Source organism: Myzus persicae, unplaced genomic scaffold, assembly GCF_001856785.1.
Source record: "Myzus persicae strain clone G006 unplaced genomic scaffold, MPER_G0061.0, whole genome shotgun sequence".
Taxonomy (NCBI): Eukaryota; Metazoa; Arthropoda; class Insecta; order Hemiptera; family Aphididae; genus Myzus; species Myzus persicae.
In genome coordinates, this window is record NW_019103025.1 from 808,289 (window position 1) to 835,232 (window position 26,944).

Sequence of the window (26,944 nt, forward strand, 5' to 3'; positions counted from 1 at the left end):
AGAAGAAAATATGAGTCTATGGTGCTTGTTGGCAATGAAAACACAATTTTGATCACCCATCCCAAAAGAGTCCACAAAATTGTTAGTACATATTGACTCTTCCGGTGAAACCTGAACCATGTATAAAGTATGGTGCACCACTGCCGTGCATTTTCTAACTAAGGGAGAAGGAACTTGCCTCAACTTTTAAAGAGATATATTTGACATATCGCCATGATACTTTGAAAAATTAAAGTACCAACAATTTGAAAATTTACCTAAATAACTAATAACTTCTGTTAGAACATAGGGCCCAAAAATTAGATGGACTTACTTTGTGTTAATAATACACGTCTTATGTGTATTATTTTGACTATATATTTTAGTTTGAGCTTTCGTTTAATTTACTTATTGTGCTTAGCGTGGATTGTAAGTATTCAGTTAAAAAAAAATTATGACAGATTTTTAATTAAGTATGTAAAAGTTATAAGTTCAATTGGAAAAAAGTGACTTTAAACTAAACTCACATTTTTTTCATATAAACTTAATTTTAAGAGTTAAAAATCTTGTCCAGCCTCACATAATACCTTTCGATTGTTCCATTTAAAATACGAACATGTTTTTTATTGGTTACTGCAACAAAGAATTTGCCTATTATTAAAAATTAATTTGTTATTTAAATATTTTCATTAATACTGTTGTATACTTATTAGTTCTGTTATCTCCCCTAATACCATAATTAAAATAAAATACAGTTGTCTATAAAATGTAATACCAGCATCAAACAAAAATAAGTACTTTAAAAATAATTTTAATTTGTTTAGGCAATAAGTTAAAATATTACACAAAGACTAGCAAACAGCAAAATAAATACATATAAAATAATATTAAAATCACAATGAAATTACATTTCAATAAAAATTATTCATAAAATGATGTTTCAATACATTATAGGAACTAAAAATAATAGCTTAAACTATGTACAAAAAATTGTTTTAGATTTACAAATGTTAAATAACACACGTATATCAATAAAATGTTATAATACAATCCTAAAATAAGAAATTGCATAAAATTAAACATTTTAACTTTGTACTTAGTACTTATGATCAATGTAAGTTCAGGAATATCATAATCTCATAGAATATTAATGTTAAATATACACATTGAGAACAAAACAAAAATCAATTAAAGATTAGAAGATTATGAAAAAATAAATAAATAAAATTAGATAAAATTAATAGAATTAATGTAATATAACTTATGTACTCTAAATAGTAAATAATTTATTTTATTAATCTATTAAACCTATGTGTATCTATTTAGTTATTTTTTAGTCAGCCTTGAAATCATTTTTAAAACCAAACCGTTTGTACAAGTCATGTACAAAATGTATTCTTATTAGTATCAAATATTAAGGTTTATATATACGTTATGTTTTCCATAGTGTGGTTTACACTTGGATAATGTGAATTTGAATTGTCCATACTCTACTATAGTATAAATACAATAAAATAACAATAATAAAAAAAGATAATTGTGATTATAGTAGAGCATGGATGACTAGTATATAATATGTCTTATGATTAACAAGTATTTGAAGTAGATTGATCATATACACTGGATCGAACTATAGCACAAACCATTCATCGCAAACACATGAAACAATGAGAAGTGCCACCAAAATTTGTTAATTTCGTTTGTAATAGAAAAAAAATTTAAAAGAATTGCATAGGCTATGGAAACTGTTAGGGCAAAATCTGAATCATGTGTTGGTACACTACATTGCATAGTAGTCACTTGCATATATGCACGTCATATTGCAGTAAGTATGCCTCGTATTATAATAATAGTTCATAGATAAATCCAGTATATGCAACTTAGGTTTATATTATACAAAAATAATACGTATAAGTGCTATCTATTGGTGATGGTTAAAGCTTAACAACTTAAACCAGGTATAGAATTACTAAAAATCCTATTAAAAATAAAAAACTAATATTAACATTAGTAGAAAAATATTGCAATTCACCTTGTACTGTATAAACTAAGTATAGCCTTATTGTTTGAATAAATATTATTCAATCAGATCTTTTTTTTTTAATTAATCAACATATTTTAATGGGAACTATTAGTTGGTGTCAGACGTATATCGACCTAGAACAATCGTATTCAGCATTTTACCAACCTCATTTGGATCATGTAATGCTTCTGCTAGCATTTTTTCCACATTTCTCATGATAACCATTTTCTGGTGGTCTAGCAAAGGATACTCAATTTTTTCAACGGATCCCGCCTAAAATAATTATAATAGTCATTTTCTTTACAAAAATTATTTTTCTTTTTCTCAATTTACCTTGCTTTACAATTCCAACTATATACGGTCAGCTATCCTCATCCTACAGCACCATAGGATTTGATCTCCTACCTATTGTTCATTCACACCAACTATTTTTATATTACTCTATTCCATTTATTCCATCGCTTTTTTGGTCATCCTCTGGTTCTCCTTTATTATACACTAACTTTCATAACATTTCTTACTACCTCTGAATCATTTCTCTCGTAAGACATAACTACTCAACTTATTCTCCTTCATAGTAATTTTATCCATAATTGACGCACGTCACAAACTGCACACATCCTTAACATTTTCATCTTCTGTACCATTTTCTTGTATACTGCTTTACATTCCAATCCATATAACATTACTGACCCCACTACGATCTTAAGAAATCTTATTGGTATCCTCTTTTTACACAAAACACAAGACGTAAATGACGCTTCTCTCCACTTCATCACATTATATATTATATTGGGTATCCCGACAATTGAGCGAAAGAAAAAAAGAGAACGTAAAAGAGCAAATACAAAATGAGCGAAAGCATATAGAGAGAAAAAATATATGTGTGTACTAACTATGTGAAACTACATACAGTGAAATATTTTAGGATTCGAAAAGTCCCAAATTTAAAGTGCGAGTAATTTTCATTACACACCCGGTCAAGGAATTAGGAGATATTTATCCCCAGATAACTTCCACCAAACTCATACACAGTTGCTTTTCTCACCAACTAATCGATAGTCCATTCTCTTCAAGTGCTGCTTACCACTTGTCCAATCTCTGATTCATTTTTTACGGGCTTTCTCCTGCTAACACCACATAATTTGCAAACATTATGTATCACGGCTCCTCTTCACCTTATAAATCTTTTGTAGTCTCGTCCATTACTAAAGGTTAAGTTAGGTTTAATGTTGAACCCTGTTACACTAAGTATATTATCTTAAACCCCCTCTCCAAGATTTAGTTTTCTCCCATTCTACTTACTTTTTTGCATACAACAAAAATTCAAATCTCATTTATACAATACTTTTACTAATTCCATACCCTTGTTAGTTGTTAGAGTTTCTAAACTTCACATAGATATGTTCTTTACATGTAATTAAAATTAATATAATTTACTTTGAACCAAAAGTTTACTGAAACTGTACAGCCACCATGCATCAATGATTCAACATGATGAAACCAATACATGGGTATATATAAGACATCTTCAGGTCCAACTATAACTTCATATCCACAAGCTTCTTTGAATTTTGGAAATTTTATGTAATCTGGATTATCAAAGTCTACCTAAAGAAAACCATGCCAAATTATTTATTTATTGTTTTTAAAGAAATTATTTATCATTACTTGACTCTGTCTATCATAAGGATGATGAACTGGATGTGGGTATAAACACTCAAATTCACTAGGTGGAAACAAAATGAATCTTTTATACCCTCGAATGCTAGCAAACATATTTTGTTGCTCATCGTAATGACACGGAGTAACATTACCTACACCAAAAAATATAATGATTAATTTCTATCATCAATTGTATGGTTTTATTTATACCAAACAGCAATGGATTAAATCAGTTAAGTAATATGGAATGTAATGCATATTTTTGTCCACTTAAAATTTGTTTTATATATTCATTGTAACGAAAATCATACCAAAGTCTCATCAGAGTATATGTGAGTTAATGATGATTGATGAATAATAAATTTAAGAAATATTGTTCAAAAAAGATATTTTTAAATACAATCAAAATACTTCATTGAACATGCTGTATTATAAAAAATCAGGTTTCAAGGAAATTATAACCCAAGTTATTTGGAAAGACTTGACACTAAATTTAACACTGTAAATTATGTTACTAACTAAAATAATTAGTTAAATTATACCTTCTTGTGCAATTAAAAGAAGATTAGATGTCAGAGAACCCCATTTACACGCTTTTTGTTTTGAAATGATCCAATCCCAATTGAACATAACAAAGTCACTAACAATATGTTGGCTAATCGAGTTGTTCAATACTTGTTGCATGTATAATCTGAAAAATCACAATACAATATTATTTGTTATTTAGTATAACAGTGCTAAACATGATATGCATAACTATTTATTTTTAACTCACTGATGTTCCCATAGAAACAAAATTAAATAGAACAGAATAATTCATTTTTTTAATATTTCAACCATAAACATTACACAGGTATTCATTATAGACATTGTATGTGATTTATATGTTAAGTGAATGGTGTTGTTAATATTTACATAAAAAAATGACTAATAATGAAGATGAAATTATTAACAATATTGATTTATCAAAGTTTGAAGAAAAAAATGATTTTTTTGGTTTTGAAGCATCTAAAAGAAAGGTTCATATCATCCAAGAAGATAACCGAATTGCTGATTTAGAAGCTCATATTAAGTATGCTGCAAACAGGGTATTTGTAAATAATGGTGATTCATATCATGGCAAATACATTATACAAGTAAATTAATTTAGCTTTGGCAGTAAATCTGTAAGCATATATTTATGATAAAATGAAATCAGAAATTAAACTATACAAATTAATTTAATGTCACTCGACACAACTGAAACATTTAACAGGAATAACATTAATAATTTAGATTAAGTTAGATATGCTTAATTTACATTAATTGAGTATATCTTGCGTATTCTATGCAGCTTTAAAATACAATTTAAATATAAAATAAATAAATTTGCTGTTGCATTATATTGAATAACTCTAAAACTATATTGGCACCAAACATTTGCCATCAGTCATCATTATTATCCACAATAGTATTTGACGAGTCCAAAAAAATAAATTGAATAATTCAACCGGGATGGAAAAAACTTATATTTCATTCAACCTAAAAGATTGACATTGGCTAAGTAGAAAACCTACAGCAGCTAAGTACTAATAATTGTATACAGATAAGATAATCTTTGAACATAAAGATAGCATACGTGTCCAACAAAGTATAGTTGTACCTATAGTTTTGAATGTAGATTGCATCTTGGACAAATACTGAAATTGTATTTATATTATTACAAATAGTATGTAAATTTCATGAGGTTTAAAATTAGTAATGGTAAAAATCAAAAACATTTCAGAACAGTCAAATACTTCATATAAAGTTTAATTATAGGAAATCAGCCAAGCACAATTTACGGACATTGAGTTCATAAATCTAGATACTGAACTAACTGAAAAAAATATACCCAATGAAAAATATAAAGCACAATCATTCCATAGTACTCTGTCACAAAAAAGTCAAAATTCAAAAACCAACAGTGTTAAATCAGTGTTTGATGATAGAGATATTCAAGAGAACAAAGTCTCGGACAAAACAAATATTAATGAGGAGGTGATTGATGATACTCCAGCAATACAATTCCAATACATCAGAAACATTGAAGTCCAATCAATGTATAATATACTTAAACCTGCTATAAAAGTGAAGAAGGAAGACATTGAACCAATAAAATATGATATAGTGACTACAGTAAAAAATAAATTTAACATAAATAATGACAGGGTATGAACAGATTTATGGTTAACAATTTTCGAGAAATAATAACAAATTTTAATTCTAGTATGGATACCTGAAACGTGTAAAAAAATTGATTATTTCAAATAATAAAGTATTACTAATGAAAGAAATACAAAAATGTGCTGTTGTTGTGTATGATATATCGTTGGCTGAAAATCAAATAACTGAAGCTAGTACAGCATTACAAAGTAAAATAATTCATTCAAATTTCAAATATTATAAAATTTAAATTTAAAACTCTAAAATATTTTTTTTCTTATCAAGGTATAATTGAGGAAATTAAATATATAAAATGTCATCCAAAAAGTGTTGTAGCAAGAGAGAGTGGGATTAGAGTGTTCATACTTATATCAAGTATACAAACATGGGCTTTAACTAAAAACAAAGTAATCATCTATATTTTATACTGACCAAATATAAGTAGTTTAAACTCCTTTTAACTTTTTAACAAGAATACAAGTCCAATTACTCAAGATGATTATAAGGATCGTATTTGTCACCCAAATTTTCAATCGTTTTATGAAATGGAAAATTGCATATTATTACTAAATGATATAGTAGGTATACAAAACAACCTCAAACATATAAAATATTTTATACGCATGTATTCTAATTTATATTTCATAGTACAGTGGATATTTTTATGGAATAATCTTAGCACCAGGTTTAGTTTATGGTCAAGGTGAGCACATGTTAAAGTACATATATAAAATGGTTATTAGTGACACAGAACAACTATTGGTACCAAAAGAAGACAATAACTTACCTATTATACATGTAGAAAATCTTGCAAAGTTAAATATAACATTTATAATAATTTAGATTATTTTCAATATAATTTATACATTCTAGAATTGTTAAAAATCTGGTTTTGTATTATGATAAAGTGACAAAACCATACATAGTTGGCATTGAAACCGCTACAATTAGTCTACGGAGTATAACCAAATGTATTATAAAGCAATTTCAAAAGAAAAATTATGTATACTGTGATTACATAAGTTTATGCCTAAATGCATGGGTAACTGTAAGTTTCTTCTATAACACTTTGTTGAGAAAAATAAATATATATATATTATATACATTTGAAATAAAATGTAATAAATAATAATACACTTGATGATAAAATATTTGACAGATTTCTAAAATTATATTAGCAATATATAAGAATTAAGTAATAATTCAATATATTATAAAATTTGTAATTAATGTTTTTTTATAGCAAACCGTCTATGACATGATAACTATGTCCATTCAAATAGTTCCTGTTATTGATAATTATATAACACAATTTATGGGATTAGACAAATCTATTCCCCGAATTTTTACTGAAACTAAAACATTAATCTTTGAATATTACGAAAAAAATTCTGAAGTAAGTTACTCAATATAAAATACATTTTATGGTAAAACTAGTAGATCAAACCTATGAAAAAAATACATATAAGTCAAGGCAATATTTATTTATTTATTTTATTTTTATTTATTCTTCAAGAAGATAATGGGCTCTACCGAACCTGTTTGTGTGGGGCCCACGAGTTTGCATATACTTTGATAACTCATCCTAAGATTAGCTAGATCTGTATTTTGTTTTAAAAAAGCAAACAAACTGAATTTAAATGATTGAAAAAAATAATTAATTAACTAGAATGAATATTAAATAAATGAAAAACCTAACCTCAGTTAAAATGTATATTTATTTTTAGAAGAAAAACATTATCATCAATGGACCACATGAAATTATACATTTTGCCAAAAAATTAGCACATACGTACAACCTGTACTTTGTTGATCTAGTAACAATCAGCGAAGAATTTTTCAACATATTTGTAAAATATATAATATTTTTAAAGTTTTACTTTTACCCATATTATTGAAATTTAAATGTATAATCAAATAATAATAAAATATTTATTATTTTATAACCTAAAAAATAATGAGATTTAAATCTCTAGTTTTCGGAAAATAGTTTCTATGGTATTGATTTTTATTGGTTACAAAATGTAACTAATAATAAATTAGTTAATCAAAAACTTACAACAATTTATAATATTTCACTACAGAAATCAGATGTACAATATAATGAATCTAGTCAGGAATTTAAGCAAAATAGTTTAAAGAATCTACCAACACTTGGTAACAAACAATTATTGGAAGAGCAAAAACAATATTTCAAAGACAATGGTAAAATTTCTGATAAATATTTATTACCGTAAGTTAAGACTGATCTATCTACACGATTAATTAAACTAAGACATACTAACTAAAATATAAAAGTTAAAACGTTATAGATTTATAAAAAATAAGATATTAAAAAACAGAGTGGATAACTGTGGTTACATAATTTGTAATTTTCTTGAAAATATTGAACAAGCTCAAAATCTTTTTGATTTGGAGCAATTTGAATCCAATAAAGAAAATGATTTACAATTTTTTGACGATGAAATACATCCAAGTATTATTTATGAAATTATACAAAGAAAAAAAATATTAATATTAATATTCTAACATAAATTTAGCTATCATCATTGATGTAATTATGGTTGGAAATAATATTATGAGGAAAGTGAAGTATAAATCGGAAGCAGAACAATCAAACTTAAACTCAAAACAAGTGTGTGATGATGCATTAGATAAATTACTGAATTGGCCTTTGTTAGATTCTAAATATACTGAAAGCGAAATTATGAACTATATTTTAGAAAATGAGTAAGATTAACTAACTTAAATACTATGATATAATACATTTCTTAATATGTTTAGTAACATAGAAATAAGAAAAAATCGAGATTTAATCGATTACTTAGAAGTTTTGTTCAAACCAAAAATGTACAAAGAGTATTTATTAATAACTCCAAGTAATTGCATATTTGTAAATCATGAAGAATTTGATAGACTGTTTAAATCACTTTTAATAAGTATGCCAGTAGAAGTAAAAGGTCAGGATTACAAGTTACATACTATTTAATAATAAATTTAACTAATAAACATTAATTAGATTATGAAGCTGAAAACAAAGTAAGTGACATAAAAGCTGTAATCAATAAAATGTATGACACTCATTCGACAATAATTGAAAATGAAGATTTAGCAATAGAAGACATTTATGAAAAAAATGTAAATACACTATAATTTGTCCAGTGAGAGAATGCACCGAGAGCTGACCAAAATCCATTCTTATGCGCATCCCCAAGCGACACCCTGCCATCGAGAAACCAGTTTTGATAGCAGGATGACGCAGGGCAATGCATAGAATCGGCACGTTCTTTTGCTGGACAGAGTATAAAATTATTAACATTTGTAATCTAAATAGCATTGTATAATGTTATTAATATTTATACACATAATATGAGTGTTTTGTGTTGATAACATTTTGTATTATGTTGATATAGCTGGCTCAATTGTTGAAAGAACCCACAATTAAAAAAGAAGAAAATTTTTCATTAGAAAATATTAAAATAATAGATTTTCTAATCAAATGTGTAAATCCTATCTTGATAAATGGAGTATTGGAAATTATGAAAAATATGCCTGAGGATCCTATTGACTTTTTGGTTAACCATATAATAATAATATTTTTCAGTTTTTCATTTATACTTACTGATTCAAATAAAATTTTAGGTAGAATATATTTATAACCATAATATGTACAATCCGTGTGTTTCTTCACCACCATTGAATAAAAAACCAAAAGTAGCTAACAGCCTCAACAAACACCTGTTGTGATTTACAAAATATCAATAAAATGTTTGTGTATGTTTATTTATTAGTTAATTGTGTTCTTGTACATATGAATAGGAAGATTGTTAACAGATATACAAAACTTATCATAATATAATAAAGATGAATGATATGTAAATTTTAATATTTTTTGTGATATTTCTATGTGCTTTTTTTATTTACATAACACTATGGCTTAAAAATTGAAGCGATTTCAAATGAATTCTTAAATACAACTAATTTTATTCATATCAAATAAAACAATGTAAATATTAAACTATTTTTCAAACAAAAATGTTTGGCCTTTTTTATAAAATATTACCTGGAGTCTCCTTTTTTCCAATCTTTTATTTTTGCGGCAAATTCAGAAAATATCATAGGGCTTGGTCGACTGATTGGTTTAAATGTCATATTAGGCGTGATTTTCTTTTGGTCATAATACTTGAATTCATGATTTTTTGATTCCAATACATTACAGCATATTGAATTCATGTGCTCCGTTAAATAATCCAAATCCCATTTTAGCACTTGAGAAACTAATTTGGATCCTTTGATTAGTACTGGTTTCTAAATAATTAATTTATATAAGAAAATTAAAAAAATGTTTTAGAACAATAAAGAACAGTGGTTCTTCACTTTTTTCTGTTCAGTACCCCTTCACCAAGATAACTGACGCTCCCCTTCCAACTAATCAAAAAAATTCACATACCCATAACCAGTATTTTAAATTGAAATAAAAACTCTTAGGGCCAGGCCACACGTATCGGTCGAGCGGCAGAGGTTGAACCACTCAACAAATTCAAATGGTTTGATTTTAAATGTGACCACCTGATAGGTGTTCACACATTACGCGATTGAAAAATTGACCGCAACATGTAGCGGTTCAACCACTGCGGCTTGACCGCTATGTGTGGTCCGACCCTTCAAACCTACCACCATCCTGAAGAACCAAAATGCCCTCTAGGGGGCAGTACCACCCAACTTAAGAATATCAAAAATATCAATGTCATTTAAAAGTTCAAATTAGCTATTTTTTAAATTACCTATGCAATATACCTAGTAAGAATTACCCATTTTGCGTCCATCAGTACAATTTATGTAGTGATGTGATGAATATTATAAAAACTAATTTGAGTTCAGCATGAAATGTACACAAGATCAATCAGTCACTTCTTAGAATACACTCCCTGCTTTTCAAAAATTTTATTTTTAAGTTTTGTACCCTGGAGGTAAAGGACACCATGTCCATTTTTGAAGAAATTTAATTAGCTTCGTGTCTTTATGGTAAGGACATGTACATACACTATAATATACATGGGCACTATGTCCATTTTCTTTAGTTGTAAAGACAATCGAAAATTTGACTTCCTGTAAAGTTACTATTTTGTGACATGGTGTCCTCCTTTACCTCTGGGATACTGAGTTTGAAATTAAATTTTTTGTTAATAACTAAAATAAAATGGTAAAACAATGACTATCTCATGTACACTTCAAGCTGACAAACAATTGAAAATATGTAGTTTTAACTATGATGCATGTGTGAAAGACCGATAAAACTAATTTTGGTAGGTACCTAATCCCTTTAAGTTCAATCTCGAGTTCAATATATTGTATTGTAATCTTAAATTGTATGGATTGAAATTGGTCAACTACAATTTCATCAGAATAAATATGAAGCATCCCATAGTTTCCTAATAAATATTATTATCCAAAAGTGTTTGAAAATTTGTATCACACAATAGTGTAATAAAACTAGGTACTCAAAGTGAATGAGATTATTTAACCATCATATTACACCATTGCTTGGGACTTGCAATACCTGCATAGTGTCACACTGACATAACAATTAAATTATTACACTTAGTTCCTTACATTGTTGCTGAGAAGTGAGTCTACTTTTGGATCATCGTACTGTAGGGTAGGTATTTTTTCCACTTTTATGTTATACTTCCTTAACTGACTTTCGTTCCACCCAGCCATAACTGTAACCTGTAGGAAGTTGTAGAGTAGATCTGGCGAACAAATTGAAAAGAACAAAACCGGACAACGTTATCGTGTTTACGGACGGACAAAAAATTACGATTTTAAATTCGACTTTACCGTTTAAAGACTATCACAAAAACACGTATGTTATGAAGATGACATATTGACATTGTTATTATTATTTATGACTTGGACTACGTGCTAAATCTCATATAAACATTTTGTTTACTAAAGTGATGTTCGAGTCGACCGGATACGTTTCCTCGATAATTATCTAAACATCTGTAGTTGTTCCTACGTTATAACCATAGTTCATGGTTGTGACCACGACAGGTATATAGTTATGGACTGTCCTTCTTGTGAGGAGTTTAGTGGTTGTGACGGATCTACCGAGCACAAGCTACGGATCTACCCGGAAAACGACAACGGTCATGAGTTTTCAAGAATATAGGTAGTCGAAAACAAAGAAAATTAACTGATAACACTATCATCATCAAGATAGAAAACATAACTATAGGAAGAAAAAAACAAGTTTTTTATAAATAAATAGTACCTAAAACTTGTAAAAAACTAATTCATTACAAATTATTGGAGTTATATTTCAATCATGTTTTTCTCTTGTCGTTACTCATCAACTGTTAATTGTTATTATATTGGTAAATATACTGTTCACGTTTGAAATTTGGTGCAATACATTTTGTTCACAATGAATTAGTTATGGGTTTTTAATAAAGTTAGATGTAATTTGATATCGGTAACGTTTTTTAATTATTTGTAAAAATGTCTGATATTTTCAAATCTGCTCTAGACTACTTTAGTAGTAGTTTTTCGTCCGAAAACAATGATTATGTCGGTTCTAACGTAGAATTGGGCAATGTTAAGCTAAAGATAAAAAGACTTATTGCCGAAGGTGAGATCCGAAATTGTTTAGCGGTCGTGGTCGATTATAGGTTTTCATTAATATTCTACAATATTGTTCAGGTGGATCAGGTATGGTGTTCGTAGCCCAAGCTCAAGATACTGGTAAAGAGTATGCATTAAAGGTAAGATAATATTTTACTTTTTGTTCAATGTGTAATAATGAAGTTCATGCAACTTTTATGATTATATTATTTGGGGGCGGTTTTTTGATTATAATACATATTTTAAATCTATAAACCTTTAACCACATTTTTAATACCTATATCAATTTTTTTTTTTAGAATATTATTAATATTATTGTTTAACATTTCTGTGCAATCTAAAGATGAATTTTTAATAATTTTTAACTCTATAATTTATTACTGTTATAGTACCTATATAAGTAGTGGCAAATGAATAATTCTATATTTATTTTTATTTTTTAGAAATTACTTGCAGCAGATGATGCTGCTGATAAAGTTATTCTTAACGAAATTGATGTACTTGTAAGTACATTATATTTGAAAACTATTTATTTTATATATAAGCATAATTTACAATTGTTTAGAAAAAATTATCCGGTCATCCAAACATAATACATTTTATGGCAGCAGCATTTACTAGTAAAATTGATTCACCTCGAGGATCAAATGAGTATCTTATTCTAACAGAATTCTGTCCAGGTCAGTTAACATAAAATATCTACTTTTTTGTTACTAAAATATATTAATATATTGTTTAGGAGGAAATGTTGCAGAGTTATTATCAGCTAGAGAAAAACCTTTACATAGAAATATTGTTACTTCAGTATTTTACCAAATGTGTTCAGCCACACGACATATGCACTGTCAAAGTCCACCTCTCATTCATAGAGATCTAAAGGTCTGTGTTGTGTGACAAACTTCAGTAATCAAATAATATTTAACAAAACTCATAGTGTTAGGACTCTGAAACCCTAAACCCATCATCTTACTGCCCTTTATTGATAGCTTTTTTATTTCACCCATGTGACTAATTAAGTCTTTGGTTGATAGAATCTAATTAGCAGTTATATCTTTTGTGGTCTGCAGTATTTATTCCAAACATTGAGTTGATAATCTTAATGTTATGTCAGTTCTATTTGTCTCCAATTTCAATTGTTTCGTTGTATTACAGTGGAACCTTCTCTTATGGAAACCTCCTAATAGTGGACACCTCTCAATAGCAGAAGTTTTCTTGGGAACCAACTGCAAACATTCTACAATCTGAACCCTCTGAATAGCTGACAAAATGTCAGCGACTGAGAGTGTCCGGTATTTAGAGTGGTTTCACTGTATTTATATACCTTTTACATTTTTAATTTACCCAATTACTTATGCTATGCTTAGTCCAAAAAATGTTACCTTTTGCCATTCCATTACATATAATATGTTTAAGACCGTTGAGTTCTACAATGCCCCTTACTGTACTAATAATTCCATATATTCAAAACTTTTATAATTTTTTTCTCATTTATAAATATTAGATTGAAAACTTTTTGATCAGTGATGATGGTAAAATTAAATTATGCGACTTTGGAAGTTGTACAACAAAAGTTTACAAGCCAGATGAGAATTGGACATCACAACAACGAGCTATCTTAGAAGATAAAGTAAATTTATTTAAAATTATATATAGTTTATATAAATAATTTTCTGAACAAATACTAAAATCAATATGAATATATTTAAAATTTTTTTTTGTCTGCGTGATAGTAATAGTATAAATGTATTTAATTTGTATCCTATTTATAGGCGCAAACCCTTTTTAATGCAAATATTTGTGTAAATAATTAAACATATAGTATTATCTTGGTAAACATAGTACTTATATTATTTACCAAGATTTACTATAATTTAGAATTTTTGAAAAGTATTTTTTTTTTTCTTAGCTTAATCAGTGTACAACTCCAATGTACCGTGCTCCTGAAATGATTGATACATGGTCTAACCATGAAATTGGTACAGCTGTTGATGTGTGGGCTTTAGGTTGTGTTTGCTATGCTTTATGTTGTAATCGGCATCCATTTGAAGATTCCAATAAACTAGCAATATTAAATGCAAGATTTTCATTTTCACAAATAGAAAGTTCATACTCTGATTTTATCACTATAATAAGTATGTAGATTTTCTTTTAATGAAATGTAAGTATATTAATATTTTCATTTTTATATTTAGAGGGATGTTTACAACCAGATCCCTCATTGAGAATGTCAGTTTTTGAATCATTAAAACTTATTGAGCGCATTAAAGAAATGTATAAAGTTAGTATCGATTCATTAGATGTCAACAAATTGAAATCTGAAGGAAAACCATTGGAACCCATTGGATCTAATATTCCTAGTATTCCGCAGCAGCCAGTAGTAGCAAAGTAATTTACAATGTATAAATAAGGCTTACGTAATTTGAACTAAAATAATGTTTGTATATAAATGATTGTAGACAACCACCAGTAACTATGCCTAATTCAGGTTTATTTTCTCAAATACGTGGTGGAGCAGGAAGTTTTTTAAAAAATTTAAAAGACACATCTAACCGAGTAATGCAAACAGTCCAATCGTAAGTACTCATACATTATAGTAGGGAAAATAAAAAATGTATTATCTCACAGACGACTTCTTACACCTTGCAATCTGTAAATAGATCAGTCAATGTGAAATCTGGTATAGACATGGTGTTCATAACATCAAAATTAGCCGTGCTAACTGTTACTCAAGATGCAAACTCAGAAAATATTGCTTCATGCTTAGACACCAGACAATGTCGATTGTACAACATGACAGGACATTCATATCCTCGAACCATTGGACGTTCAGTTGTATGTCAATGCATATCCATTTGATATTAGTTAATTTAGTATTCTTAATTGTGTGTTTTTAAATGTTAAGGTGATTGAAGTTCATCCAAAAATGATAACATGTCCTACTTTACATGAGATATATGCAGTTTGTGATGACATGTATAGTTTTCTAACTAACAATTCCACAAATCTTTGTGTCATTGTCCAATCAACAGTAATATTTTTTTTAAACTATATTTAATCTTATTTATATTTTAATTACAATTTTTTGATTGTAGGAAAACTCTGGTACTTCTGCATTAATAGCTTGCGCATTTTTATTGTATACAAATGCATCAGATACTGCTGAAAATGTTTGTACTATATATGCTGTTAAAAAGTCTGCTCCTAATTTTCAGCCCTCGGAAAATAGGTAATTTAAAAGTTTACGCGGATTAATCTGATTTAATGTGCATTTGATAAATCACCATTTCCTATGTTACAAATATGGAAAAACTTTAGCCAATTACTTGATATGTCAATTATTTTATAACTGATATAATATTATGAAAATGATTTACTTTTAATAGGTATTTAAATTATATTGCGACTGAGCACACACATAATATTGACTCAATAAACATAAGAAGACTCATTATGGAACCAGTTCCTCTTTTTAATAAAAATCGGTATGAATATATTTTTTTTTTTTTTTGGTATATTATAATACACTCTGTTCAAAATAAGATCATTACCCTGCGGCCAAGGTGTGCTCATGGGCGTAGCTTTGTTTCAAAGCACTGGTCTTGTTCTGTGATTTGGTAGGGGAAGTGTCTAACATGCGTCTAGCCGTTGCCCGATGAAAACTGGTCGCTGCCTGGTTATGATCTTATTTTGAACAGAATATCGGTGTACATATATTGCAAGAACTCAACTGAGTGTTCAAATTATATTTATTTTGAAAATATTTTTGCAACTGATTTAGCGATGGCTGTCGGCCGTTTGTAGAAATTTTTGAAGGTTACAATAAAGTTTTAACTACAGAACTGGAATATGAGCGATTAACATCATATGATATTTCCTATGGAAAAGTAATTATTATTTTATCATGCATTGTTTAGATATAAAAAATTGTTTTTCATAGGTATCACTCGCCTTGAAATCATTACCTGCTGGAATTCGAAATGACATCACACTCATTGTATACCATTCTAGACAAGTTCTTGGGCGAACAGTACCAATTAAAATATTTCAATTACAGTTTCATTCTGATTTTTTGATGTTTCCCGATGGTGAAGATATTGTAATAGATTTTACTAAGTAAGTTTCTGACATAAATTCATGATATGAAAATGGAAAATTTAAGATCAATGTTGAATACATTTTTATTTCAGGAGTGAATTAGATTTCTTAGCTAGTTCTGAACACTATCAGAGTAATATGTTTCATGTGAAGATTGAAATGGAACAACATAAAAATGGAATCTCGTTACAATGCAAAACAAGAGATAACACTAAGAAACCTGATATTCTGTTCTCAACTTCCATTGAAAATACACAGTTTCAAGAATTGTTTCCCCAGGGAAATAAAAAAATCAAGACATCGCCGGTTGTTCAACCAAAAGTATAAAATATATTCATTATCGATGACAAGTATCATAACTTTTGGTCTTTCTTTTAGGAACCAGCAAATGTTCCTATTCGAGTAGCACCCCCAAGACCCCTACCTCCAAAGGCTGAAGTTCAATCAAATAAACCTAACGAAGGCCTACTATTAAATTTTTCATCAGTTTCAATAGAAGATGAACCAGTTACATCAAAACCAGATAATTTGTTTGATTTATTAGGACCTGAGCCTGAAAAGACTGAATCTAAAGACTTATTTGGAGGATTTGTAAATGCTTCGAATACAAATAATGATATTTTATTTGATCCATTTGTTTCAAAAACAAATTCTAATGTAAGACTAAATTTATAACATCAAACCTATTTAGAATTACATTTACATTTGTTTATACGTAGGATGGCGATTTGTTAAATTTAAATGAACCTAGCATACCTAAAATAAATAATTCTTGGGTTAACCAATCAGTTCCACAGGATATAACAATACCTAATTGTAAGTAGTTGCCATTTTAAAGAGTTTATAAGATAATAGATACCTATCAACATTTGTTTGTACTTTACAGCTGTAAATGGAAGAAGCGTTTCAAATGGCAGTTTCACTTCTTCAAAGTCCAATGTTGATGATTTTGATTTTTTGAAAACGGACAATTGGATGAATTTTTCAAGCCATTCACAAACAAGTTAATTTATTCTTTCTTAAAGAGCCTATTTTATATTTTAATACTTTGTAATTTTAGGTAGCCCTACAAAGTCAGCTAAGCCACCAGCTGAACCTAATTACAGTGGTATAAACATTGAATCAGAAACAACCAAAGCTCCTCCTAAAACTGGCGGTGATATTTTTGGAGATCTCTTAGGGAGCCAAGGGTACACATTCAGTTCAAAACTTAATCCTGGTCCAAAAACTATAAACGAAATGCGGCGAGTAGATTTGGTTAAAGAAATCGACCCAGAAAAACTAAAAGTAATCGTTATTGTAATGATATACTGTTAGTGTTCCTTCTTACAATATTTTATTTGCTCAGGTTATGGAATGGGTTGAAGGAAAAAAAGGAAACATTAGAGCTTTACTTGGTACACTACATACAGTATTATGGGAAGGATCTGGGTGGAATTGCAATCTCAGTAATTTGGTAACCTATGCTGATGTGAAGAAAGCATACAGAAAAGCATGTCTTGCTGTTCATCCTGACAAGGTAGAACATTTAATTCAACAAAGTATTATCAAATCAAAAAAAAAAATAAAGGAATTAATACATTTTCACTGATTATTCTAGCAAACCGGAACTTGCAATGAAAATATTGCAAAACTAATTTTTGTGGAACTGAACAACGCTTGGTCAGAGTTTGATGCTAAATCAAGTTAGTGAAGATGTATTTTCTGTAAATAACTATTAAGATTGTTTATTCGTGTCCAAATATTAGTATAATGTTTCTGAAACTTTCATTTTCAATTAAACAAAAAATTATTTTATTTATTATTATTTATTATATCATTGTACTATAGTTTACCATTATAAAAAAAACTGCCCGTTTCACCAACTACTTTTATCTAGTCTAAATTCAGTGTAAAATATTTAACAATTCACTAAATTTACTGAGAGGTTATCAGTATTATGGTCACATTTACATGACAATTATTTTTATTAAAAAAGTCTACTTGGCAAAAAAATTAACGATGTTATTTTTTTTTTGTAAGTTTAATCTTTAAGTGTATTTAAATAATGAATTGTAAAACTCCCGTTTGTTATTTTTTGTTGGCTTCCAATAGCATAATTATTTTAAAATTTGTATTGTTGAAATAGTTAAATTACATTCCCTATTTGAATTAAAATACTGTGAACATTTATAAAGGAATATTGTATTTATATTATTGACTATCTTTTAAAATTTTATTATATCCTTATAAAATATAATTTAATTTTACTATTGTGAAGAAATCGCGCATTAATAATCGTTAATTATATATTATTATTATTAGATGTCTAATATTATTATTCATTATTTGTATTTCATAAATTATTTTACACAGAGGAATATATGTTGAGAATAATGTTACTATTGACATGATATTATTTAATATGTTATAATGTTCATGTTACTTATTTAAATTTAATTTATAAATTACAGATGAAGAAATTCGATAGTATTAATTTACACTAATAAAAGCATGCTTGAACACTGAATACATTTACAATGTATTCAATTATAGGTATGTATATTATTGTAAAATAAATGCATCGCTATGTAAAGTTGTTACATTTTCTGAGGGTCTTTAGAGTAGCATTTTATATTTTTAATCATATTACTTTTCCAATTGTGAATGGGTCAATTATTGTGGTCATGCTAAATTACATATTAACAAGAAATTACAGTAACAAATCGTGAATTCATCTGAACATTTATTGTGTTTTTATTCATTTCATACATTCATAATATTTCTGCAGTGTACTCTGAGAGTCTAAATTTAAATGAAGTCACTCTTCTACCTTGAGACGGACAAGTGAATTATTAAATACAAAAACCTTTAAAATCAATTAATAAAAAAAATCAATGTTGACAATAATTATACTTTTTTTTTCTTTATTATCTAAAAGAATATTTACAATCTGTATACAAAAAAAAATACGATAAGTAATGTGTATAAGAATTTTACCGGGTTTGACAGCTTGAGTGAAGGGGACTTCTGGTAACGCTACTTCAGAATAATTATAAACAACCTGACAAATAAACTTGACAAAAAATCTGAAAATAAAGTTGAAAAGTACGAAATGGTACTCGAAAATAAACCATAAAATGTAGTTCATACATACATACATTCATCCATACTTCAGCATAATATATTGTCCATAATTATAAAACAGTTTAGTTAAATAAATAAATCAAAAATATTAACAATTTCACTATCTCAAATTGAATTACAATTCAATTTTAAAATAAATACATACCTACCTTATTATTTTCTTTACAATCAATTGCATAATACGTTTTAATACTCTGTAGATTAATGCACGATTTATTAAATTAATACCTCCTGTTAAAACTAATGAAGGTGGTAATTTACTAGTTAGTTAGTTTTCTAATAACTAAATTACTTAACCTAACTGTCCTAAATTGAATAGGTATGCAAAAATATTTTTCAACAACATTGTTTGAAAAAAAAATTGAAAGTTATATACCTAATTATTGTCAATCACAATGTGTGACTCCAGATGATAATGAAAAAAAATTGGCTTCTAACTTTTTTTACTGAGTTATTCCTTTTTTCTCCGTTAACTTTAAACTTTCATAATTAAATATATTATTTGTTAACTTTTAATTTGTACCTTGTTTAACTGAACTGAACTTAACTTAATTTATATCCTTATAACTTGCACACCTTAGGGATTTGAGAATTACTTAATAGTTATTAGTTTATTACCTAGATCTATGTTGTCTTAAACTCTCAACATTTTTTAATTTTTGTACTAAATATAACTATTTATTACGTGTAGGTAAATAATTATTTACTACTTACTACTACAACTTAAGAATAATCACGATCGTCGATCATCTAATATTTTAATTGTACAAATACATTAAAAAAAAAAAATGTTAAAAACTTTATTTTTGAAAAAAGTACGATCTATATTCTATACTAGTATGTACAATGGCAAGTACTAACTAAGCAGCTAATTTTTTTACAATGATTCAGGTTACATGAACTATACAGAAAAACACATCAAAGGGACTTTCACAACTGGGATAACCCATTAGTATGGAGATTATTTACTAATTCCTGTAATGCTATAGCCATGGCACCAGTTCTATTTTAGACGTTTGGGTGGGTTCCAGGGAAGTTATTGTAGGGTAAAGCCTATAGGTGCCCGATAAGCTGGCTGGGTACCTAAATTTCTTACATGCACGGATAAAGAGTTAATAAAATGTCCAATAAATCAAAAGGGTTGATTCTAGGATTTACCTAAAAATTAATAGAAAACTGTTGATGTCGGTGACCAATATATTATTATACATGATGCTTTAGACGCGCAATCAGGTGTACCTTTTAAGCTCTATTATTATAAAATAGGAAAATGGTCGTAGGCAGTAGTTTAAGTTAGTTTTTTTAGGTATCTCTATTTATTGTTTCCCAAAAGGTCGATTGATCACTCGCCATTGACGTAAATTCGGCTTATATTGTTATAGTCACCGGGCCTTGTCCTACATTTTCCCTAATTTACACTACTAAACAGTTTTCCATATTACAGCCTCAAACAGTTATGTCGATGAGGCAAGAAGTAGGGTTGTAGAGCGATATACTTATGGGTGGTTTGAAGATAAAAATGTATATTTATTATTTGGTAACGTCATCTATTATAGTATCATACATAGAAAATAAAAGAGGGTTGAATGACGGGAATCCAGAGAATGTTTTAATTTAAGAACTTTCCAGTTACACCCCTGCGGTAGTGGACAGTGGCTCGATCACAACAACTTTAAAATTTTAAAGTACATATTTAGCGGTTGGGTGTACACCAAAAGAATATGTGTGGGTAAATAAATGATAATCATTTTGTTTCAACTGGGCAACACATTATATTGTTAAGTCCACTGCCGCGAGTACCTTAGCCTTTGGGATATTTCTTATTTTCTTATAAAATATGTCAAATTTCATTGGACTGGCTTTATGTATAGCATATTCAATAATTACTATATAATCAAGCCTGAATTAGTTTCGCTTGTTCTTGATTCCTACAGATGTAATAATGACGCGACCGAATCGAATCACAGCGCGCCGAAACGATTATACTATGTGAGTCCCTAGAACAGGCGGTACAGCGGCCTGACAAAGTTGCGGCGGAACTGTCTAGCATATCTGTTCCAGTTGGCAGCGTAGTTGCGGTTGCCGCCCTCTTCAGGCTCTTCCGTCACCGGAGCCGGCCCTAGCGAACCGAGCGCAGAGCCCAGTGAGCCTAACGGCGAGCCCAACGAACCCAACGAGCCCAACAACGGCGGCGAGCTCAGTGGTCCGTGATTGTTGTCATCGCCGAACATTTGCATGCATCCGCTGTGGTGCGACTGTTGCTGCTGATGGCCGCCGTATCCGCCGCCGCCGGAACCCACGTTAACGTTGGTGCTCTGCAATACGACCGGAAGAAAGAAGCGACCGGAAGCCTCGGACGTGTCGCGGCGCCGCCGACCGTGCCCCAACAGGCACTGCAGCAACAGTCGCTTCTTGAGCTTGAGCTTCTTCAATTTGTGCTTTGCGTGATGGGTGCGCGCCGACTCTTCCTCTCTCTCTGGCGCCGCCACACCGGGACCGCCGTAATAAGAATAGTCATCTCCGTACGGCGAAAGTTGCCTCTGATCATCGAACTCCACTGCGGCAACATGGCCAACGATGACCATCGTACACGTGGCCAACCAAAAGGCGGCCAACAGACACTGTGAATATAAATGGTTGTATTATTTAAAATAATCGGTCTGATTTGAAAACAATCCGATCCGTGAGTACGCTTTTCAAATGATTCAAATATTATAATAAGTAGGACAAGTAGGTATATGCGAGGTAATGCTATATGAGTCGATGACATCAATATATATTAAATAGAGATCCAAATAGACTATCAAGTTAAGAGGATTTGGAAGTTTGGAACTTTTCTAATTTGGAAGCGGTCAGCGGACAGCGGTGATTTTCTGTCGTTCTATTCCCGGGCGATACAGGTTTGTGCACAACAAATACCGACAACTGAAAAGACAATTATTTTGCTCACAAAATTACCACTCGTTAGGGAACAGTTGAACCTTAAATCCGACACATGGTTTGCGCAGCTACCTTTTATTTAGCTTTTATAGAGTAAACAAATAAAATCAACAAACATTTTAAAATGCAAGTTATTACTTGTTTTTTAATAATTGTTAATATTAAATACTTTAAGTTCAAAATGTATGTTAATAATTGTTAGTTTTAATGTACCTATTAAATATGTGCCAAAATGTAAACCAACTTTATGTTAAATGAAAGTACAGACCACAATTTTACAGTAGGTGGCTCATGATTCAGTAAAACATTGTGTGCAGATATCTCAAAATCTACATAGAACATCGATGATTATCAGTGTCCAGATCGTTAGATAGATAAAATGCAATTATTGTTGTGTGCGCAAACCAGTTATACACTTATACATTTAATATCACTGTGCCCAAACGAGTTCCGATTTTGCAAGTAAAAATAACAGATTGTTCGCAAACAAGTTGCAGCCCTGTTTCCAACGTTTACCAATATAGATTTAATTATGTGTTACAGATTTTGAAAATATAACATGTTGTGAACCTATTGACCTCACAGTGAAAAACACGTTTGACTTTAAACATATTGATATTCAAGATAATCAATGCCTACAACAGTTCTCTTAAACTAAAAAAGTTGAAAATGTATCTCAATCTGTTCTATCATATAAAAGCTACACCAATAAGCCTCCCAAAGCTTAGATTTATTGGATTGAAGTTTGGTAAATAGAATTTTTTTAAGATGTATAACCAATAATTATGTCATTTAGGTAAAATCAGTTGATTTGTTATCAATTAGTCGAAATTAAGTAACGATAAAATTAGTTATTTCAAATATTTTACCTGAAACCCACTGCATTTCTTACATTATACGTACATATAGCTTACAGCTATTTGTATTCACTGACAAAATTATATCATATTATATAATATATATATTGTATAGCCGTAAATTTGGTTAAATCTGGTTAAAATCTGGGGGTGCTAAAAATATAATTAACACATATTAACATAATTTATTACACTTACGAGGCCAAGTTAGGAAATACTTTGGGGAGCTTCAAGAATTTTTACTTTTGAGTGGGGCTAAGCTCCTCCCCTCCCAATTTACGATTATGATACATAGTCAGTTATTGCTTATTTATGATACCATCACTCATTCACACCAATCAGTTACCTATATAATTGTATTTTGTTTTGATAAGTTATCTTTTAGCATTACTGCCTTAGCTTCCAAATCAGTGCAATTCGTTGACTTGATAAACTAAAACTCACCAATAAATAACTAGCTTTTCAATTTTAACTAGCACATATAGGTAATACCGTTTAGTGATTAATGCCTAATGGTTGTGGCACAGTTTATTGGGACATAATAACTTATGACTTATGAGTTATGACGAAGAGTGATTATTTTTTAATGCTTTTAAATGTGTAAAATACGTTAAAAGTAAATACCTATTATATATTATAGTTTATGACCTCATCTGAGTAAAAGTTTGGTTTTTTTCCCGAGCGTGTGAAGAGTGAGCATTCTAGTATTTTACCTCTTGTGTTTCATAATAATTACCCAATGTTTTTTGGAGTTCGTCATCAGGATAAAAACAAACAAAACAACAATATTAGTATTATATACATAATAGGGACTAAAGATGATACACATCTTATAGAATCATTGTTAAAAAATGTACTAGTTTGCTTATTAATTAGAATTTTATCGTATACTCAAATAAATATTTGTAATTTGTAGTATAACATTTTAAAATTATATATTATGAAGCAACATTTAATTATACACGCATATTATTAATTATAAAATCATCAAGTGTAACGAACGATTTGCACCAATTGATGAATATATAGGTTACTGAAATCTTCATGTGTTGTCCTGTCGCTTTCCATAATTTAATTTGATTTCAGGTGATATATTATTATTATTATTAGCAATAGATAGGTATCCGATATTTGGATCATCGCTACAAATACATAAATTCTATGATAAAAAGTTCATATTCTCTCGATTTACCGGGTCAAAAAAATTAAACGATTTGTCGAATTTGCAATTCTCATCGTAATATAGTTACTTACTATTAGGCATTAGCTAATAATATAACTAAATCTAAATGCTTAATTCCATACAATACATAAACTGTACAATATGACAATAGGCATTGTACATGTAGCCATATACGTGTTTAACCACAGTTAACAGTCTACGAAAAGGATCCAGAGTACCCAAGTAAGTAATAAGTAATAACTAATAGCTAATAGAGGTATTCACACAACTGTTGTACGGATATATTATAGTACATATTATAAACATATGGGTAGTGTTTTAAAATAATTAATAGTTAAATATATTAATGGATGACCCATAGGGTCATAATGATTTTATCAAAAACAACATTGCACTCTTTTTTCTATTTCTGTTATCATCTAACTCGCTATTTATTTGTGTTGTCATAACTATTATTCAAAGAACTTGTTATTGCAGTTAACATAATTAGTTTACTCACGATCGCTGCAATAATATTTTTCAACGATTTGCAATTGGAATAAAATATGTTTAAGCACATCAAATTGAAAGTAAATTTGTCACAGCTATCATCCTCAATTCATGTTTAATACAATTACAGTTTACTTAGGTAATAAATGTTCTAAGTCTTAACCGCATGTCGTTAAAATAAAATGGTCCGGCACACGGTGTCTGTGATTGATAATTATTAAAAGTCGTTAATGGAAATTGTGATGATATTATGATACAAAGTTGCACTAATTATATAAAATTTATATTATACGTGTACATTGTACATGGTAATTTCAAGCAAAAAAAAACAGTTCCCAGATTTTAGCATCCCCTCTCCACCATAAAACTCTGATATTCGTTTCTGCCAAATATATTTTTTTTAACCATTTCAGCTTTAAACAGTTTTTGAATTATACTGTAATAGCACAAAAAATACTATTACTTATTATATTAGGTACATTATAGTACTTACACATGGTGTTATATAGGACATATGTTTCGGGGCGAACTGGGACATTATTTCAAGTCAGAACATTTTTAAATAGGCTAGGAAGAATGAACCAAAAATATTGGTATTTTTATAGCCAGTCAGGCCAGGCCACAGGGAAATCTCGCATCATCATCACGCCAGACCTGTCTGTCTATGCTATATGGGACTAACCATACTGGCTAATATACCTAGTTGCATTTCATAGAAATAAAATATGTCATTGCCATACAAGTAATATTAATGATAGTTTTTAAATAAGACTGTTCGACGTTGAAAAATTAACTTGAATCACCTATATATTTTGTACATTGCCGTTATAGTATAATATCGTTAAAATATATATCGCCGTAGAAATTCAGAAAAAAATTATATTATCATATTATAGACTTCCTTCTATTTATTAAGACACCAGTAATTTGTTGAGCGACTAGCAAATGTCCCATGATTCAGACGATTCAGTCATCGCGTAGCCGCGTAGGTAATGACTCGTACACATACGTGATTAAATATTGATAAAAACTATGTCGTATTATATTGGTAAAATTATAAAATATTTACCGCGTTTCTCATCATCTTTGGGCGGCAGAATCGATCCGTTATTAAAGATTCACCTGCTGTATTAAATAACAGTTTCGTGCGGTCAACAGCAACTGCTGCAAGTACGGACTAAGGCGGTCGAAGACGGGTCGGTAGACATTCTTAGCGCTCGCAAAAGTAAAACTAAAATTTGACTCTCGGACTTTTTTCACTCCAAGTGATATTTGCACGCTGACCGGTGGGTTACCGCTCAACAATTATTATACCGCACCGGTAGATACCTGCTTGTACAACCGCATCGACAACTGCTCGGCAGCGTGGCACCAAGTCGACTCTTCGTTCCGCGCGTTCTGCGGCTGTCTTTTAACGCTTTCGACGTCTCGTCGTCGACGTTATGCAAGTCTGCCCCGATGGGTGTAAGCACCATATTATTATAATGAATAATACCTGTTCGGCCCACGCCATGTGCGCGAGAGACTTGACCCAGTGACTTCGGCGAATGCGTGTGTGTGTGTGTGTGCGTGCTATATGTTTGTATGCTCTCAGGTCTAATAATTTTGAGCGCACACACGAGTGTACGATATTTTTATGATACAGCACTACACTGTATATAATATACAGAGTGGTTCACCAACCACGCTCGCCCCCCCATTTTTCTTTTAATAATAAATTAATTCAAATTCCTACTTTGGAATTTTTCAATACGCTTATTGTAGATTATTACTAGA

General features: G+C 29.6%; 4 protein-coding genes across 4 annotated transcripts; 2 read left to right on the forward strand and 2 right to left on the reverse strand.

Moving 5' to 3' along the window:
• Positions 1 to 1,409: 1,409 nt before the first annotated feature.
• Positions 1,410 to 11,871, reverse strand: LOC111033579 (hypoxia-inducible factor 1-alpha inhibitor-like). The gene is made up of 7 exons (XM_022314376.1): positions 11,693 to 11,871; positions 11,465 to 11,604; positions 9,915 to 10,159; positions 4,210 to 4,358; positions 3,674 to 3,819; positions 3,443 to 3,613; positions 1,410 to 2,275 (listed from the first exon to the last, which is right to left on the reverse strand). Exons 2-7 carry the CDS (start codon positions 11,570 to 11,572, stop codon positions 2,111 to 2,113), a joined length of 984 nt encoding a protein of 327 aa, XP_022170068.1. The 5' UTR covers positions 11,573 to 11,604; positions 11,693 to 11,871; the 3' UTR covers positions 1,410 to 2,110.
• Positions 7,031 to 9,598, forward strand: LOC111033580. Its single transcript, XM_022314377.1, has 5 exons — positions 7,031 to 8,581; positions 8,636 to 8,811; positions 8,871 to 8,989; positions 9,265 to 9,426; positions 9,494 to 9,598. The coding sequence occupies exons 1-5, from the start codon at positions 8,412 to 8,414 to the stop codon at positions 9,596 to 9,598; spliced, it is 732 nt and encodes a 243-aa protein (XP_022170069.1). The 5' UTR covers positions 7,031 to 8,411.
• A 52-nt stretch (positions 11,872 to 11,923) lies between the features above and the next one.
• LOC111033578 (cyclin-G-associated kinase) lies at positions 11,924 to 18,615 on the forward strand. The gene is made up of 22 exons (XM_022314375.1): positions 11,924 to 12,485; positions 12,557 to 12,618; positions 12,922 to 12,981; positions 13,044 to 13,158; positions 13,218 to 13,357; positions 13,980 to 14,105; positions 14,385 to 14,610; positions 14,671 to 14,863; positions 14,935 to 15,051; positions 15,136 to 15,310; positions 15,381 to 15,506; positions 15,571 to 15,704; positions 15,862 to 15,960; positions 16,257 to 16,362; positions 16,416 to 16,591; positions 16,666 to 16,894; positions 16,952 to 17,230; positions 17,293 to 17,389; positions 17,460 to 17,576; positions 17,634 to 17,860; positions 17,922 to 18,092; positions 18,174 to 18,615. Exons 1-22 carry the CDS (start codon positions 12,356 to 12,358, stop codon positions 18,261 to 18,263), a joined length of 3,195 nt encoding a protein of 1,064 aa, XP_022170067.1. The 5' UTR covers positions 11,924 to 12,355; the 3' UTR covers positions 18,264 to 18,615.
• Positions 18,616 to 19,452: 837 nt separating this feature from the next.
• LOC111033631 lies at positions 19,453 to 26,718 on the reverse strand. The gene is made up of 2 exons (XM_022314455.1): positions 26,238 to 26,718; positions 19,453 to 22,320 (listed from the first exon to the last, which is right to left on the reverse strand). The coding sequence occupies exons 1-2, from the start codon at positions 26,250 to 26,252 to the stop codon at positions 21,697 to 21,699; spliced, it is 639 nt and encodes a 212-aa protein (XP_022170147.1). The 5' UTR covers positions 26,253 to 26,718; the 3' UTR covers positions 19,453 to 21,696.
• Between the last annotated feature and the right edge of the window lie 226 nt (positions 26,719 to 26,944).

Excerpts from the sequence above, each read along its gene's own strand:
- LOC111033579 (XM_022314376.1), bottom strand. The coding sequence starts at position 11,572 with ATGGCTGGGTGGAACGAAAGTCAGTTAAGGAAGTATAACATAAAAGTG. Across the intron at positions 4,359-9,914 it reads TGGAAAAAAGGAGACTCCAG|ATTATACATGCAACAAGTAT; the intron begins GTAATATTTTAT and ends GTGATTTTTCAG. Across the intron at positions 3,614-3,673 it reads CTTATGATAGACAGAGTCAA|GTAGACTTTGATAATCCAGA; the intron begins GTAATGATAAAT and ends GGTTTTCTTTAG.
- LOC111033580 (XM_022314377.1), top strand. The coding sequence starts at position 8,412 with ATGGTTGGAAATAATATTATGAGGAAAGTGAAGTATAAATCGGAAGCA. Across the intron at positions 8,812-8,870 it reads TATGCCAGTAGAAGTAAAAG|ATTATGAAGCTGAAAACAAA; the intron begins GTCAGGATTACA and ends AACATTAATTAG. Across the intron at positions 9,427-9,493 it reads AGGATCCTATTGACTTTTTG|GTAGAATATATTTATAACCA; the intron begins GTTAACCATATA and ends ATAAAATTTTAG.
- LOC111033578 (XM_022314375.1), top strand. The coding sequence starts at position 12,356 with ATGTCTGATATTTTCAAATCTGCTCTAGACTACTTTAGTAGTAGTTTT. Across the intron at positions 14,611-14,670 it reads TGATTTTATCACTATAATAA|AGGGATGTTTACAACCAGAT; the intron begins GTATGTAGATTT and ends TTTTATATTTAG. Across the intron at positions 17,861-17,921 it reads TCGACCCAGAAAAACTAAAA|GTTATGGAATGGGTTGAAGG; the intron begins GTAATCGTTATT and ends TTATTTGCTCAG.